At 46.3% G+C, this 14,865-nt stretch overlaps 1 protein-coding gene across 1 annotated transcript in view; it reads right to left on the bottom strand.

The window, feature by feature from the left end:
- Window positions 1-1,623: 1,623 nt before the first annotated feature.
- Window positions 1,624-14,865, bottom strand: part of LOC145338620 (AMP deaminase 3-like) — a 52,826-nt gene continuing 39,584 nt past the window's right edge. The window contains exons 11-14 of the mRNA XM_080182996.1: window positions 9,818-9,938; window positions 9,115-9,288; window positions 7,343-7,453; window positions 1,624-3,209 (exon numbers count right to left, since the gene is read on the bottom strand). Coding sequence (XP_080039122.1) covers window positions 3,057-3,209; window positions 7,343-7,453; window positions 9,115-9,288; window positions 9,818-9,938 — 559 coding nt within the window. The 3' untranslated portion in view covers window positions 1,624-3,056. The remainder of the gene's footprint in view (window positions 3,210-7,342; window positions 7,454-9,114; window positions 9,289-9,817; window positions 9,939-14,865) is intronic.

Below are 14,865 nucleotides of genomic sequence, written 5' to 3'. Positions count from 1 at the left end.
TCACTGTCTGTGTGGAGTTTGCACAGTCTCCTCGTGTCTGCGTGGGTTTCCTCTGGCTACTCCTGTTTCCTCCCACAGTCCAAAGATGTGTGGGTTAAGTTGATTGGCTATGCTAAGAAATTGCCCCTTAGTGTCCAGGGATGCAAAGGTTAGAGGGATTAGTGGGTATAATATGTAGGGATATGGGGGTAGGGCCTGGGTGGGATTGTGTTTGGTGCAGACTCGATGGGCTGAAGGGCCTCTTTCTGCACTGTAGGGTTCTATGGTTAGCAGATTTCCTTCTCTAAAGGGATTAGTTGGGTTTTTCTGACAATTGACAATGGTTTCATGGTCACCAGTAGATTCCAGATATTTTTAAATCAAATTCTACTATCTGCCGTGCCAAGATTCAAATCTGGGTCCCCAGAACATTAGCTGAGTTTCTAGATTAATAGTCAAGTGATAATGCCTAGACCATCTTCCTCCCCTGAGTTCCTTTGCTGTTCAAAATTACTTGGAAGGAAACATTTACTCAGGCAAAATTCATGCCAACGACAACAAGTTGATGTGTATCTGTAGAAATGAAACTGAATTGTGCCAATATCACATCTATTATGGCTTGAAGTGATGTTCAAATTCTTCAGAAGGTGCATTCAATTGAGAGATAGAGAGAAACACAGTGTCTTTGCTCAACCAAATGTGATTTACTAAAGGAAAACATTCACTGAATTTTGATAGAATATATTCTCAGGTAACAAGCTAATTATAATTTGTATCTTGCAGCTTGATATATTTTCACTGTCTATTTGTGGCATTTGGGCATCACTGGCTAGACCAGCATTTATTGCCCATCCCTAATTCACCTTAAGAAAGTGATGGTGAGCTGCATTCTGGAACCACTGCAGTGCAAGCTTTGTAAGCATTCTCATTCCTGATGCTGTGACGCAGAGCGAGCAAAGCAGAGTCCGGAAGAGAGAAAGGCAGTTTAGGGAGATGGACTGTCTCTTTACCTGGATTTGTGAACTTATTGAAATAATAGCTATTTTTGAAAACAAAACCCTAATTATCCCTGAATCAACTGCATTTCATTGATAGGCAGGAAAGGTAAACATTCAAATTATTGATCTCCCTGAGATACACAGGAAGAGAAATAATGGAAAGAGACTGAATAAGAGAGAACAAAGAAATACAGAGAGGGTGATAGAACAGAAAATAGACAGAAACAGAGAGGGGGGATTGAGACAGAAGGAGAAACAGAGAAAGAGAGAGATTGAGACAGGGAGAAACAGAGAGAAAGGGGGATTGAGAGAAGAAACAGAAAGAGAGAGGGATTGAGACAGAGATAGAGACAGAGCACGAGGACAGGACAGAGAGAAACAGACTAAAGAGAAGAGTACAGATGGAGAGAATGAGAGACAAAGTGGGAAAGAATGAGGAAGTGAGAAACAGGATGAGGGGCAAGGACAGAGAGGGAGGGAGATAAAGGAAGAGTTGCAGAGAAACAGATGGTGAGAAGAGGGGATGGAGACAAAAAGGAGATGGAGAAACTTTGAGAGGGACAGACAAAGATCCACTCACAACTGATTCCACTTGGGGATGAGTGAAATTGAGGGGGGGGGGGGGGGGTAGTGTCTGTAAGCCATGTTCAATGAGCTGGGACTTCAGCCTGGATTACAGGGCTTTGCAATGGGATCAAACCCACCACCCTCGTAATCGCTAGCCCAGTAACAGAGCCCACTCCACCAAGCCAACACTCCTGCGCGCTGCATATTGTTGGTCAAGACCAGTGTTAATGATGGAATGGATCTGCAAGTTAAGAATATTCCAGAATATTTCTCCACCTGAGTCATGTATTCCAGAAATATCTGACCATTTTAATCTGTTGCCCCATAATTCAAACCACCCATTAACAGGGGCAGCACGGTGGTATAATGGTTAGCACTGCTGCCTCACAGCCCCAGGGACCTGTGTTCAATTCCCAACTTGGGTCACTGTTTGTGTGTAGTCTGCATATTCTCCCCATGTCTGCTTGGGTTTCCTCTGGGTGCTCTGGTTTCCTTCCACAGTCCAAAGACATGCATGTTAGATAGATTGTAGGTGTGTAGGTTAGATGATAAGCCATGGAAAATGCACAGGGTTAAGGGGATAGTAGGGTCCAGGTAAGATGCTCTTTGGAGATTTGGTGCAGACTTGATGGGCTGAATGCCCTCCTTCTGCTCTGTAAAGATGATTCTTGATGTATGACCCTTGACCCTGCTCTCCTCAAAAGCCCTGAGAGACAAAGAGAAACTTACATTTACAAAGCACCTTATGAGTAGCAAAGACATTGCAAGTTGTTCTTCAGGAGAGAGTGCAGAGGCTGGGTTATAAAATCTATTCAAGGCTGAGTAACAGACAGATGTTTGATTGAATGAGGGAGTGAAGGGTTATGTGGACAGCAGGCAGGAAAGCGGAGTTCAGGCCACAATTGGATTGGCCATGAACTTATATTTTTATCTAACTCCTTCAGAGCTGCTGTAATCCATGTGGTGGAAGGATTATAAGGTGATAGAACATGTATGATGGGCCAAATGGCCTACTTCTACTACTCATCACTTAAAGAACTCGGGATTAAGAGATGGAATTGGCCACCGTGTCTCCTGAGGAGGCATTAGTGCACTTGGTGACAAAAACGCTCAACACAAGGAGGTAGGTGTTTAAGGAGCGAATTAACAGAACAAAGAGAGAGGTAGAGAGGTTTTGGGATGGAATTCCAGACTTCAGAGACCTGGGCAGCTTAGAGAGGAGGTCTGAAGGAGAGGAGGGTGAGAAGCATTGGAGGTGGGAAGGGGTCAGGCAGAGAGAACTGGGCAAAAGAGAGAGAGATGGGGAGGGGGTATTGAGGTGCAGAGGGAAGGAGGGATTGGAGAGAACAGGAGGAAGAATTGGGTGAAGTGCAGACCAGGGTGGAGAGTTTGATAAGTTCCGAGATTGGAGAGAGTGAGGAGTTAGAGAGAGAGAAGTGGAGTGGAGGAGGGAGGATGGAGGAATGAGGCAAGGCATTGCAGAGATGGGAAGCTTCTGGATGGAGGATGTGTTCACTGCTTCCCAACTTGGCCCAAAATCTTCAGTTCCTGGTTCCAGCTCTCAAATCGGAACGCGATTCTGATCTGGGAGACGTTGGAACGCTGCATGTCATTCCCCTCGGGGCCATCCTTCAGGTAATCCTCACCCAGGAACTTCTGCTTTTCCTGGAGAGACAGACAAACACCCACAGAGTTAACAGAGGGACAAAACTGAGAGGTTTCACTCACTGAACACACAACCTTCTCTCTCTGAACGTGCGGCCTTTGCCATTTACTCCATACACACAATATAAGAACATAAGAAATAGGAGCAGGAGTAGGCCATCTAGCCCTTCGAGCCTGCCCCACCATTCAATAAGATCATGGCTGATCTGTCGTGGCTCAGTTCCACTTTCCCGCCCTCTCCCCATAATCCTTAATCCCCTCGCTTATCAAAAACCCATCAACTCGCGTCTTAAAAATATTTAGCGAGGCAGCCTCCACCACCTCAACGGGCAGAGAATTCCAGAGATTCACCACCCTTTGAGTAAAGAAGTTCCTCCTCAACTCCGTTCTAAACCGCCCCCCCTTTATCTTGAGGCTGTGCCCCCTAGTCCTACTGTCCTTTCTGAGCAGGAAGAGTCTCTCCACCTCTATCCTATCCATCCCATTCACCATCTTATATGTCTCAATGAGATCTCCCCTCATTCTTCTAAACTCTAACGAGTACAAGCCTAGTTTATTCAGCCTCTCCTCATAGCTCAACCCCCTCAACTCTGGCATCAGCCTAGTAAACCTCCTCTGCACTCCCTCCAAGGCCAAAATATCCTTGCGTAAGTGCGGCGCCCAAAACTGCACACAGTACTCCAGCTGCGGCCTCACCTGTGCCCTATACAGCCGCAGCAAGACCGCCCTACTTTTATATTTATATTAAATCAGAGAATACAGAGGGAGATAAATCAGAGCTAGGCAGTGATAGAGAGAGAGAGAATGAAAAGCAGTTGGATTAATCTGGAGAGTCTGATATGGATATTGATATAGAGTGTCTGGGATTTTACAGCCTCACTCGCCGGAAACTGTAAAATCCTGCCCGAGGTCAATGTACCTTTCCAGGTTCTGCCCTTCACCCGCTCTGATTCCTGTGGTGGGTGGAGCAGTAAAATTCCAGCCACACAGTGTGACAAGGAGAGGAATTCTGAGGGTTAGAATTGAATCATAGAATTCAGAGTACAGAAAGAGGTCATTCAGACTATTGAGCCTCCACCGACCACAGTCCCACCCAGATCTTATCCCCATAACCCCATGCATTTACCCTGCTAATCCCCCTCACACTAAGAGGCAATTTAGCATGGCCAATCCATCTAACCCACACATCTTTGGACTGTGGGAGGAAACCGGAGACCCAGAGGAATTCCACGCAGACATGGGGAGAAAGTGCAAACTCCACACAGACGTGACCCAAGCCAGGAGTTGAACCTGGGTCTCTGACACTGTGAGGCGGCAGGGCTAACCACTGTACCACTGAGGGTAATGACTTATTGTGCACTTGAGGGTTCTTGAGTCATCTGAATGGATCTTACAAATGGGCGTTTTATTCACTTTCAGGTTTTACAGTGAAATCTGTGTTCGATTTATTTTGTTTCATCTCCACATGGCTCCTGAAATCTGCCCGTGATGGATACTGGGTGAAATGGACTGGGGTGTCATGAGTTGGCATGAGTGTTTAAAGGGCTGTGCAGGATGGGCGGATGCCTTCTAACTCACCCTGACCCCTCTGTTTGGCCATCTATGCTCTGACTCCCAGAGTCAGCAGACCAGCTATAACTCACATCCTACTCCCACCCCCCTGACATACACACACAACACCAACGCCACTCCCCCAACCGCCTCTCATCCACCCACATGGACTGCAGACTGTGACATTCAGAGGCTCTTCCTATTAAGATGGGCACAGCAATCCAGGAGATTTCCCGACTTGGGCTACCCACCTGGGTACCAAAACTAGCCTAGAGAAGCAGAGATGGTGTGGGAGACAGAAAGAGAGAGGGGGGTAGGGAGGGAGGTAATGAGAATGAGAAGGAGAGTGACAAAGAGTAAGAATGGGAGAGATTGGGGGATTGTGAGAGAGAGAGAGAGAAAAGTTTGTGGTGGGAGAGAGAGGAGGAGGAGTTGGAGGGAGAAAGAGGTGGGAGACTGAGTGAGAGTCTCGGAGTTTTAGAGGGAGGGTTTTGGAGAAAGAGAATAGGTGGAAGGGTAGACAAAGGGAGAGAGAGAGAGATTGAGAGTGTGAGAGTTTAAGAGAGAGAATGAGGGTGAGGGAGACAGAGTGAGAGAAAGTTGAGAGTGCGCGAGTATGGGGGTTTAAGAGGGAGAATGAGGGTGAGGGAGAGAGAGAGAGTAGGAGAGGGAGACAGAGTGAGAGAAAGTTGGGAGAGTGGGTTTAAGAGGGAGAATGAGGGTGAGGAGAGGAAGCGTGAGAGAATAGCAGCACTGTGGCATAGTGGTTAGCACTGCCATCTCACAGCACCAGGGACCCGGATTCGATTCCCAGCTTGGGTCACTTCCTCCCCATGTTTGCATAGGCTTCCTCTTGTTTCCTCCCATAATCCAAAGATATGTGGGTTAGGTGGATTGGCCATGCTAAATTGTCCCTTACTGTTGGGGGAACTAGCAACGGTAAATTTATGGGGCTGTGGATGTAGGGTCTGGGTATGATTGTGGTCGGTCATAGAGATTTAGAACATGGAAACAGCCTAAGCTAATCCCAATTGCCTGCATTTGGCCCATATCCCTCTATACCTATCGTACCCATGTAACTATCTAAATGCTTTTTAAAAGATAAAATTGTACCCGCCTCTACTACTTCCTCTGGCAGCTTGTTCCAGACACTCACCACTCTGTGTGTGAAAAAATTGCCCCTCTAAACACTTTTGTATCTCTCCCCTCTCACCTTAAACCTATGCCCTCTAGTTTTAGACTCTACCTTTGGGAAAAGACATTGACTATCTAGCTGATCTGTGCCTCTCACTATTTTATAGACCTCTATAAGATCACCCCTCAGCCTCCTACACTCCAGAGAAAAAAGTCCCAGTCTATCCAACCTATCTTTATAACTCAATCCATCAAGTCCCGTTGGCATCCTAGTAAATTTTTTCTGCCCTCTTTCTAGTTTAATAATATCCTTTCTGGGTGACCAGAATTGCACACAGTATTCCAAGTGTAGCCTTACAACGTCTTGTACAACTTCAACAAGACGTTCCAACTCCTGTATTCAATGTTCTGACTAATGAAACCAAGCATGCTGAATGCCTTCTTAACCACTCTGTCCACCTGTGACTCCACTTTCAACGAGCTATGAACATGTACCCCTAGAAATCTTTGTTCTGTAACTCTCCCCAATGCCCTACCATTAATTGAGTAAAGCCTGCCCTGATTCAATCTACCATTACCTTGCATTTGTCTAAATTGAACTCCATCTGCCATTCATCAGCCCACTGGCCCAATTGATCAAGCTCCTGTTGCAATTAGAGATAACTTTCTTCACTGTCCACTATGCCACCAATCTTAGTGTCACCTGCAAGTTTACTAACCATGCTTCCTATATTCTCATCCAAATCATTAATATAAATGACAATAACAGTGGACCCAGCACTGACCCCTGAGGCACACTGCTGGTCACAAGCCTCCAATTTGAAAAACAACTCTCTACAACCAGCCTCTGGCTTTTGTCAAGATGCCAATTTTGTACCCATTTAGATACCTCACCCTGGATCCCGTGAGATTTAACCTTATGCAACAACCTACCATGCGGTACCTTGTCAAAGGCCTTGCTAAGCTCCATGTACACAACATCAACTGCACCGCTCCCTTTCTTGGTTACCTCTTCAAAAAGCGCAATCAAATTTGTGAGACCTGATTTTTCACTCACAAAGCCATGCTGACTGTCCCTAATCAGTCCTTGTGTCTGTAAATGCCTGTAGATCCTGTCTCTCAAAATACCTTCCAACAATTTACCCACCACAGACGTGAGGCTCTCTGGCCTGTAGTTCCCAGCCTTTTCTCTGCAGCCCTTTTTAAACAAAGGCACAACATTTGCCGCTCTCCAATCTTCAGGCACTTCACCCTTGACTATCAATGATTCTAATATCTCGGCAAAGAGACTCAGCTAGGTGCAGATTCGATGGGCCGAATGGCCTCCTTCTGCACTGTAGGATTCTATGAGGAGAAGATGGCGATAGAGAGAGGGAGGGAGACATGCACTGAGCCACAGGTTGCCCAGTGCTGGCTCGGGACTCCTGGTTACTATACCAGCTCCTGACCTTGTGTGATAAGCCACTCTGTTTGACACTGTTCCGGGCAATCTCACACATATCACACGTCGTGAGTTTCCAGAACTGAGCGGCCACGGCATATTCCTCAATCAGAGGCTCCTGTGAGGGGAAGAGAAGGAGATTGTTAGAATTCTTCTGTCCACAATGACAATCCCACAGTGAAACAACAGAGAAAGCAGTCTCAGCACGAGCACATATACACCATCCCCCCTTGCCCCGCAGCATCAAATCTTAAGGTTTTTTTGTGTATATACACCAGATGATAGAGTGGGTGAATGTTAGTGTGAGCGAGAGTTTGTGTGTGTCTGTGTAAGTGTGTGAGAGTAGTGTGTTGTTTTTCATTTATTCATTGACTTGGGCATCGCTGGCAGACCAGCATTTATTGCCCATTCATAGTTGCTCGAGGACAGTTGAGAGTCAACCATATTGCTGTTGCTCTGAAGTCAGATGTAGTCCAGACCGGGTAAGGATGGCAGATTTCCTTCCCTATTAGTGAACCAGATGGGTTTTTCCAACAATCGACAATGATTTTATGATTGTCAGTAGATTGTTAACTCCAGATATTTTTTACTGAATTCAAATTCCACCATCTGCCATGACTGTGTGTGTGTGTGTGTGTGTGTGTGTGTGTGTGTGTGTTAGGAGGGGAGATGGGGTGGTATGGTGTGGGCATTGTTCAATATCCTACATGTAAAGTCAGGAAAAGCTGGCAATGACTGAATGGAGTTCCATTAACAGGTATACAAGGCCAGTTTGGTCTAGTTAGTTCCCAGGTTTTTCTGTTTTGTTCCTTCTGGGATACAAAGAGACCAACTATATCATATTTTTAAGGAGTGTCCCCAACACGTAGAAGTAGGAACCAGTTCAAGGTGGTCAGACCCCAGTTAAAAATCAGTATTACAATTTCTACATTCCAGTGTAAGTACACAGGCTGAACAGATTTAACTGGTCACCTTCACTTCAAGCTTTGACTGGGTTTCTCTGGGTTCCTTTGTTTTTAAAACACATTTACGAGGATTTCCTCTTGTTTTCACCTCTTTCTTTTGTGAACACGTTCATCCCCACAAACAACATACACTCCCCGCCCCCCACCTCAATCCGAACCCTCGCTGCTACAGTGCTGATATGGTCACTATCACCGCCACCCACACACCCCATATCAGTTCCACGCTCAGTGTCCCTTGGTGCTCTGAGAGCTGTCTCTAAAGTTTATTTATTTATTACCACATTAAAACTGCAATGAAGTTACTGAAAATCCCCTACTCGCTGCACTCCTGCTCCTGTTCAGGTACACAGAGAGAATTTAGCATGGCCAATGCATCTAATCATTCCTCTCACATCTTTCAGACTGTGGGAGGAAACCGAGGACCCAGGGGAAACACATGAAGACATGGGGAGAACGTGCTGACTCCGCACAGACAGTAACCTGAGGCTGGGAATCAAACCCGAGTCCCTGGTGCTGAGAGGCACTGTGCCTTCGGTGACCCGGTGCATATATAAACCCACCAAGAGGTCTTCCAGACCCTCCGCGGTGTGTTTCCCAGTGGCAGAGGCAGCTTGCTGCTGGCCCCTGGTGGGATCTACTGGTCTCACAAATGTGTAAGCAATTTTGTGTGGCTTGCGCACCCCACCGTGGCCAGCGGACCTGCCTCATGATGGGGAGGGGTGGCATTTGATGGGACTGGAAGATCCCACTAGCAAGCAAGGCCTGAAAATCCGTTGTAATCCTGTCACTGGCTTGCTTATGTTTTGACACGAACCTTGGTGAAGTGGAAGAGAAGAGGGTCATCGGTGGACAGAGAGAGCACCAGGCCGGTCTGGAAGAGCTGGTAAAATGGACTCTGGCCATACTCCAGGAACAAACAGTTATTACTCAGTGGAGACATGGCAATGGGAATCTGAGCCAAGTAGTAGAGGTACTGGAGAGCAGGATCCTGAGAGAGAGAGAGAGTACATCAATGAATTAAACTTAAATTTGTCAGTGTTTCCCCTCTACTTTAAATCCACTGTCCCCATCAAACACTCCCAGGACAGGTACAGCAGCATGGGATTAGATACAGAGTAAAGCTCCCTCTACACTGTCCCCATCAAACACTCCCAGGACAGGTACAGCACGGGGTTAGATACAGAGTAAAGCTCCCTCTACACTGTCCCCATCAAACACTCCCAGGACAGGTACAGCATGGGGTTAGATACAGAGTAAAGCTCCCTCTACACTGTCCCCCATCAAACACTCCCAGGACAGGTGCAGCACGGGGTTAGATACAGATTAAGCTCCCTCTACAGTGTCCCCAATCAAACTCTCCCAGGACAGGTACAGCACGGGGTTAGATACAGAGTAAAGATCGCCTACATTACTCTGTCTGATGTTGCTCTGACCATCTCCTCCTCCCTGAATCTTCTCACTGTACCCTGCAAGTCAGTGAGTCCCTTGCCTCGACCCCTGAACCCTGCCCCTATTACCTTTTTAAGACGGAGGCCGTGCGAGATGTTGTCTGCTGTGAGGAATCCATCAACCAGATGCGTGTGTGAACCAGCCTCTCCACAATGAGGCCGAAACAGGAATGTATTCATTCCCCGCTCTCTGGAAATGCAATAGAATATCAAATCCTATTTACAGTGCATTCCAGAAAACCCCTTTCAATCCAACCAACATTCTCTCTTTCTCCCTCTCCCCCCTTCCTTTTTTCCCGCTTCCTCCATATTCTCTCTGTCTCTCTTATCACCTCTCCGTCCCTCCCTCTTCTTTCTTCTGCCTCTCTCCCTATCTCCCTCCCTTCCCTTTTCCCTCCTCCCCTGCTCTATTTGTCCCTCTCTCCCCCCCGTTCCCTCCCTCTCCCCTCCTCTCCTTTCTTCATCTCCCCATTCCTCTCCTCCCTTCTCTCTCATTCTGCAACCCCCCCCCCCCCACTCTGTGGGATGGGGTACAGAGGAGTGAGTGTATTTTCATCATATATGTAGCTGACTAGTGGACATCAGCAGGATGTACGCACACACATACACAAACCCTGTCCCCATACAAATTCCCACTGTAACACACATACAGCTGACAGTAGCACATGATGGCCTGAATAGCCTCCTTCAATGCTATAAAGATACATGTGGGCTCACAGGCACAAATATATAATCACCAACAGCACTATAGGCCAAGATTGGAGCCTGGGCTTTTCCTACTCTTTGGATGTGCCTCTCAGTACCACACCGAGTGTAACTCAGCACTCAACCGGGACTGGAGCCTGGGCATTTCCTATTCTGTGGATGTGCTCGGTACCACATCGAGTGAACTTAGCACTAGGCCGGGACTGGAGCCTAACCTTTCTTGCTCTGTCGATGTGCCTCTCAGTATCACATCGCGTGTAACTTAGCACTAGGCCGGGACTGGAGCCTTTTCCTGCTCTGTGGATTTGGAGGGAGTTGGGGTGGGGGGCTTGATGTTCAGTTACAGAATAGATTCCGCTTCGAAGGAGATGATGGTGTAGTGGTAATGTCAGTGGGCTAGCAATCCAGAACTGATGGGGGATTGGTTCAAATCCCAGCACATCAGCTAAGGATATTTTAATTCAATAAATAAGAATCTGGAAAATGAAGCTCGTCTCAGGAAAAAGTGAAAGATAGTAACTATCTCCAATTGCCGTAAAAACCAACCTTGCTCACCAATATCCTCTTTAGGGAAGGAAATCTGCCCTTATTTGTTGTAAGAGTAGGCCATTCGGCTCCTCAAACCCACCCCGCCATTCAGTAATGGCTGATCTGTGGCCTGAGCTCATGTACCTGCCCTAGGCCCATATCCCTCCATACCCCTCCTCAATAAAAATGTGTCTATCTCAGATTGAAACCTCACAATTGAAACAGCATGTTTGAGGAAGAGAGTTCCAACCCTCCACCATCTCTGTGTGTAGAAGTGTTTTCCAACAACTCTCTGCAATGGTTTTGCCCCAGCTAGTGGGAAGTTTCTCCTGATCCACCCTGTCCTTCCCGGTAAATATTTTGTAGATTTCTATCAGGTCACCCCTCAACCTTCTAAATTGGAGAGAATAAGGGCTTAGTTTGTCTAATATCTCCGTGTAACTGAACCCCTGAAGTCCAGTGATCATTCTTGTCAACCTGCGTTGAGCTCCCTCCAGGGCTGAACCATCCTTCCGAAGGTATCCTGTCCATACCTGCTCACAGGATTCTCAGTGGGCTCTAATACTACAACTGCAGCATTGGGTCTGCATCCCTATACTCCAGCCCTTTAGATATGAAGGGCAGCATTCCTTTGGCCTTCTGTCTGGCTTACATGTGACTCCAAATCCACTCAGCGATGGAATCTAATTCCTCTTGAAGGGGTCTAGGAAGCCACTCAATTCATGGGGCAATTAGGGATGGGCAACAGCCTACAACGCCCATGCTCCCCATGACAGAATAAGGGGTAAGCCCAGTTACCTTAAAGAAGGAACAAATTATGAGATGCTAGAACAGCAAACAAAATTTTCAGTGTCACTTTCTCTGCTGTGGGTGAATCAACCCTAATGTCTCTTCCCATCCAAATGTTCCTCATACCCACGGGCTACTAATCTGGATTTAGTTTTATAGTTCCATCTTGCGAAATGTTCTGTGCAAACCCACCCATGGGACAAAGCAAGCTGCCCTTCATCTGATACTTTGGTGTGAATCCCAAACTCCTTCCAACTGTCCAGTTCCTTTGGCCTCTCTTACTTCCGCAAGCTCCATTTTGTTTGCAGTTATCAATATTTCCTTATCACGGGGGCTTCTACTCTTATTCCTATCCCTGTTTGATTTCTAGCTTTCCTCATTAAGCTCCAGCCTCTGCGGCCATGTCTATTTCTGTCAGGGCTGCTACTCTCAAACTGCTGTTCTCTGTTGGCACATCTTTGGTCACAGATTTGTGACTTTTTCCTGGGTTCACGAATGCTTACTGTCTTATCCTCAGGACTTAGGTCTCACTTTTTTTGTTTCCATCTGTTCAACCCATTTTTCCAATCTATAGCTTTGGCTTCTTGCCCTCACTCTTGTATGTTGAGCCAATGTTTGTATTTTTCTGAGACCTTTCATGACTATAGTCCACCCTCTTGACCCTTCGGGTATGTATGATACCACTGCGTCTACTTTGGGTAGCTGAACCTTTGAAGTAACAGCTTCATCCCCTGCTTCACTGGTACTTTGTTGATCAGATTCCCTCTCACCTATTGTTGACTTCTCATCATAATAACTCAGGGTATGTGCCTGTGAGGTACAAGGTGTCTCCTGTACTTCTGCATTTTGCTCAGATGCTCCAAAGTCATACCCAAGTCCCACTACTCTCAAAGGGTGGGCTTGCATTGTCTGGTTACTGTGTTGTACTATAACTACCTTGCCATCTGCTCCTACCATTTTCTCAGGCCTTTCCACTATTTTTTGCCCTCTCTTTTATAGAACCTAAAAGTATACCCTCGATGCTCTTATGCAATGCCTTAAGGCTCTTATCCGTTCTGAAACCTCAGCCTTAATGAAGGCCTTTTTCCCTGCATGCAGTGTTTAAGTGTGCAGAAAACGCGGAGTTAATGCTTGTCCCTTCTAACGCCGGGCAAGCATCTGTTAATACTGACAGCAACTTTGGATTCCTCTCATATACCAACTGGTATGGACTGTAGCCCCCCACCATTTGTAACAATTTTTTCACATGCGCTGCCCATGTTAATGCAACCTGCAATTTACAGCCCGGTGGATCTGCCAAAATTTTATGCAACATGTTGTCATCTATAACCAAGTGATTCCTTTCACAGAGGCCCATGGCTGAATGGGCTCTCTGCTGCAGTGTGCAAATTTTTGCATACATCTTGAAACTCATCTTTTGTGAATTCGCCCCCATTGTCAGTCAAACATTTAGACAGTGCCCTCAATCCTGTTCCAATCCAGTGGATTTAAAATGTACTTTTTATCTTTGCTGTAAATTACTGTGGATACGCTAAATCGGGTGGCCATGTCTACAAAGTGCAATAGATAGATGCCTTTGTCCTTGTCCCATATCTTTAGATCCATTGCCACTATATCATTGAAATCTTGTGCCAGTAGTAGACTCACAACAGGACATAGGAGTGTCTATCTCTATTTTATGCAGATTTCACAGTGGGCTGATATTTGTTTCATGAGATAATTATAACATCCTGCAGCAGTGCTCTCAGTCTCTGTGGTGCTGGATGAGCAAACTGCTTATGGAGTTTCAGAATAATCTTTTTGTTCATCATGCTGTTGTCTATTAGCGAACTAATGCCTAACAAATCCTTTGGTCTGATAATTTTGGTTCACTTAAAGGAAGACAATAATGGCCAGATCTTGTAAAATGTAGGTCCACAGTTTTTCCAAATACCACAGCTTTATCCTGTTTCTAGTCGATGGATCTGAGCTTTCTTCATCACAGACCTGCTTAACAACAAAGGTATATCACTGGAAACTACATCTGTACTTATAAATAAACTGATTCCTGCAATCTTACAAGGACGTATCACACTTTTGGAGGATGTTAGAGTGTTGTTATCTCCAATCTAAAGCAGTTGGAACTATCATGTTCTTTTACTTTCTTTCGGTTTTTATGATCAAGAGACATAGAACATAGAACACTACAGCACAAACAGGCCCTTCGGCCCACGAGTTGCGCCGATCACATCAACACCTATCTATAACCCCCAATCCCATAAAACCCCATATACTCATCCAGAAGTCTTTTAAAAGACCCCAGTGAGTTTGCCTCCACCACCACCGACGGCAGCCGATTCCATTCACTCACCACCCTCTGAGTGAAAAACTTACCCCTAATATCACTTCTGTACTTTCCTCCCCGCACCTTAAATCTGTGTCCTCTCGTAGCAACCATTTCAACCCGGGGAAATAGCCTCTGAGAATCCACCCTATCTATTCCTCTCAACATTTTATAAACCTCTATCAGGTCGCCTCTCAACCTTCGTCTCTCCAGGGAAAAGAGACCCAGCTCCCTCAACCTAACTTCATAAGGCATACCTCCCAGTCCAGGCAACATCCTTGTAAATCTCCTCTGCACCCTTTCAATAGCCTCCACGTCTTTCCTATAGTGAGGCGACCAGAACTGCGCACAGTACTCCAAACGAGGCCTGACAAGGGTCTTATAAAGTTGCAGCATTACCTCCCGACTCCTAAACTCAATCCCTCGATTAATGAAGGCCAGTACACCATACGCCTTCTTGACCACCTCTTCCACCTGCGAGGCCGATTTAAGAGTCCTGTGGACCCGGACCCCAAGATCCTTCTGCTCTTCAACACTACTAAGACTCCTGCCCTTGATAGTGTACTTGTTCATCCCGTTGGTTCTGCCAAAATGGACGACTACGCATTTATCCACGTTGAAGTCTATCTGCCACTTCTCCGCCCAGTCCTGCATCCTATTTATGTCCTGCTGCAACTTTTGACATCCTTCCAGGCCATTCACAACACCACCGACCTTCATGTCATCAGCGAACTTACTTACCCATCTCTCCACTTCCTCATCCAGGTCATTT

The sequence above is a fragment of the Carcharhinus amblyrhynchos genome, unplaced genomic scaffold, assembly GCF_965287045.1.
Source record: "Carcharhinus amblyrhynchos unplaced genomic scaffold, sCarAmb.v2.hapA chromosome_111, whole genome shotgun sequence".
Lineage (NCBI taxonomy): Eukaryota > Metazoa > Chordata > Chondrichthyes > Carcharhiniformes > Carcharhinidae > Carcharhinus > Carcharhinus amblyrhynchos.
Note: the sequence above shows the minus strand (reverse complement) of the source record. Positions and strands in the feature narration are given on the sequence as shown.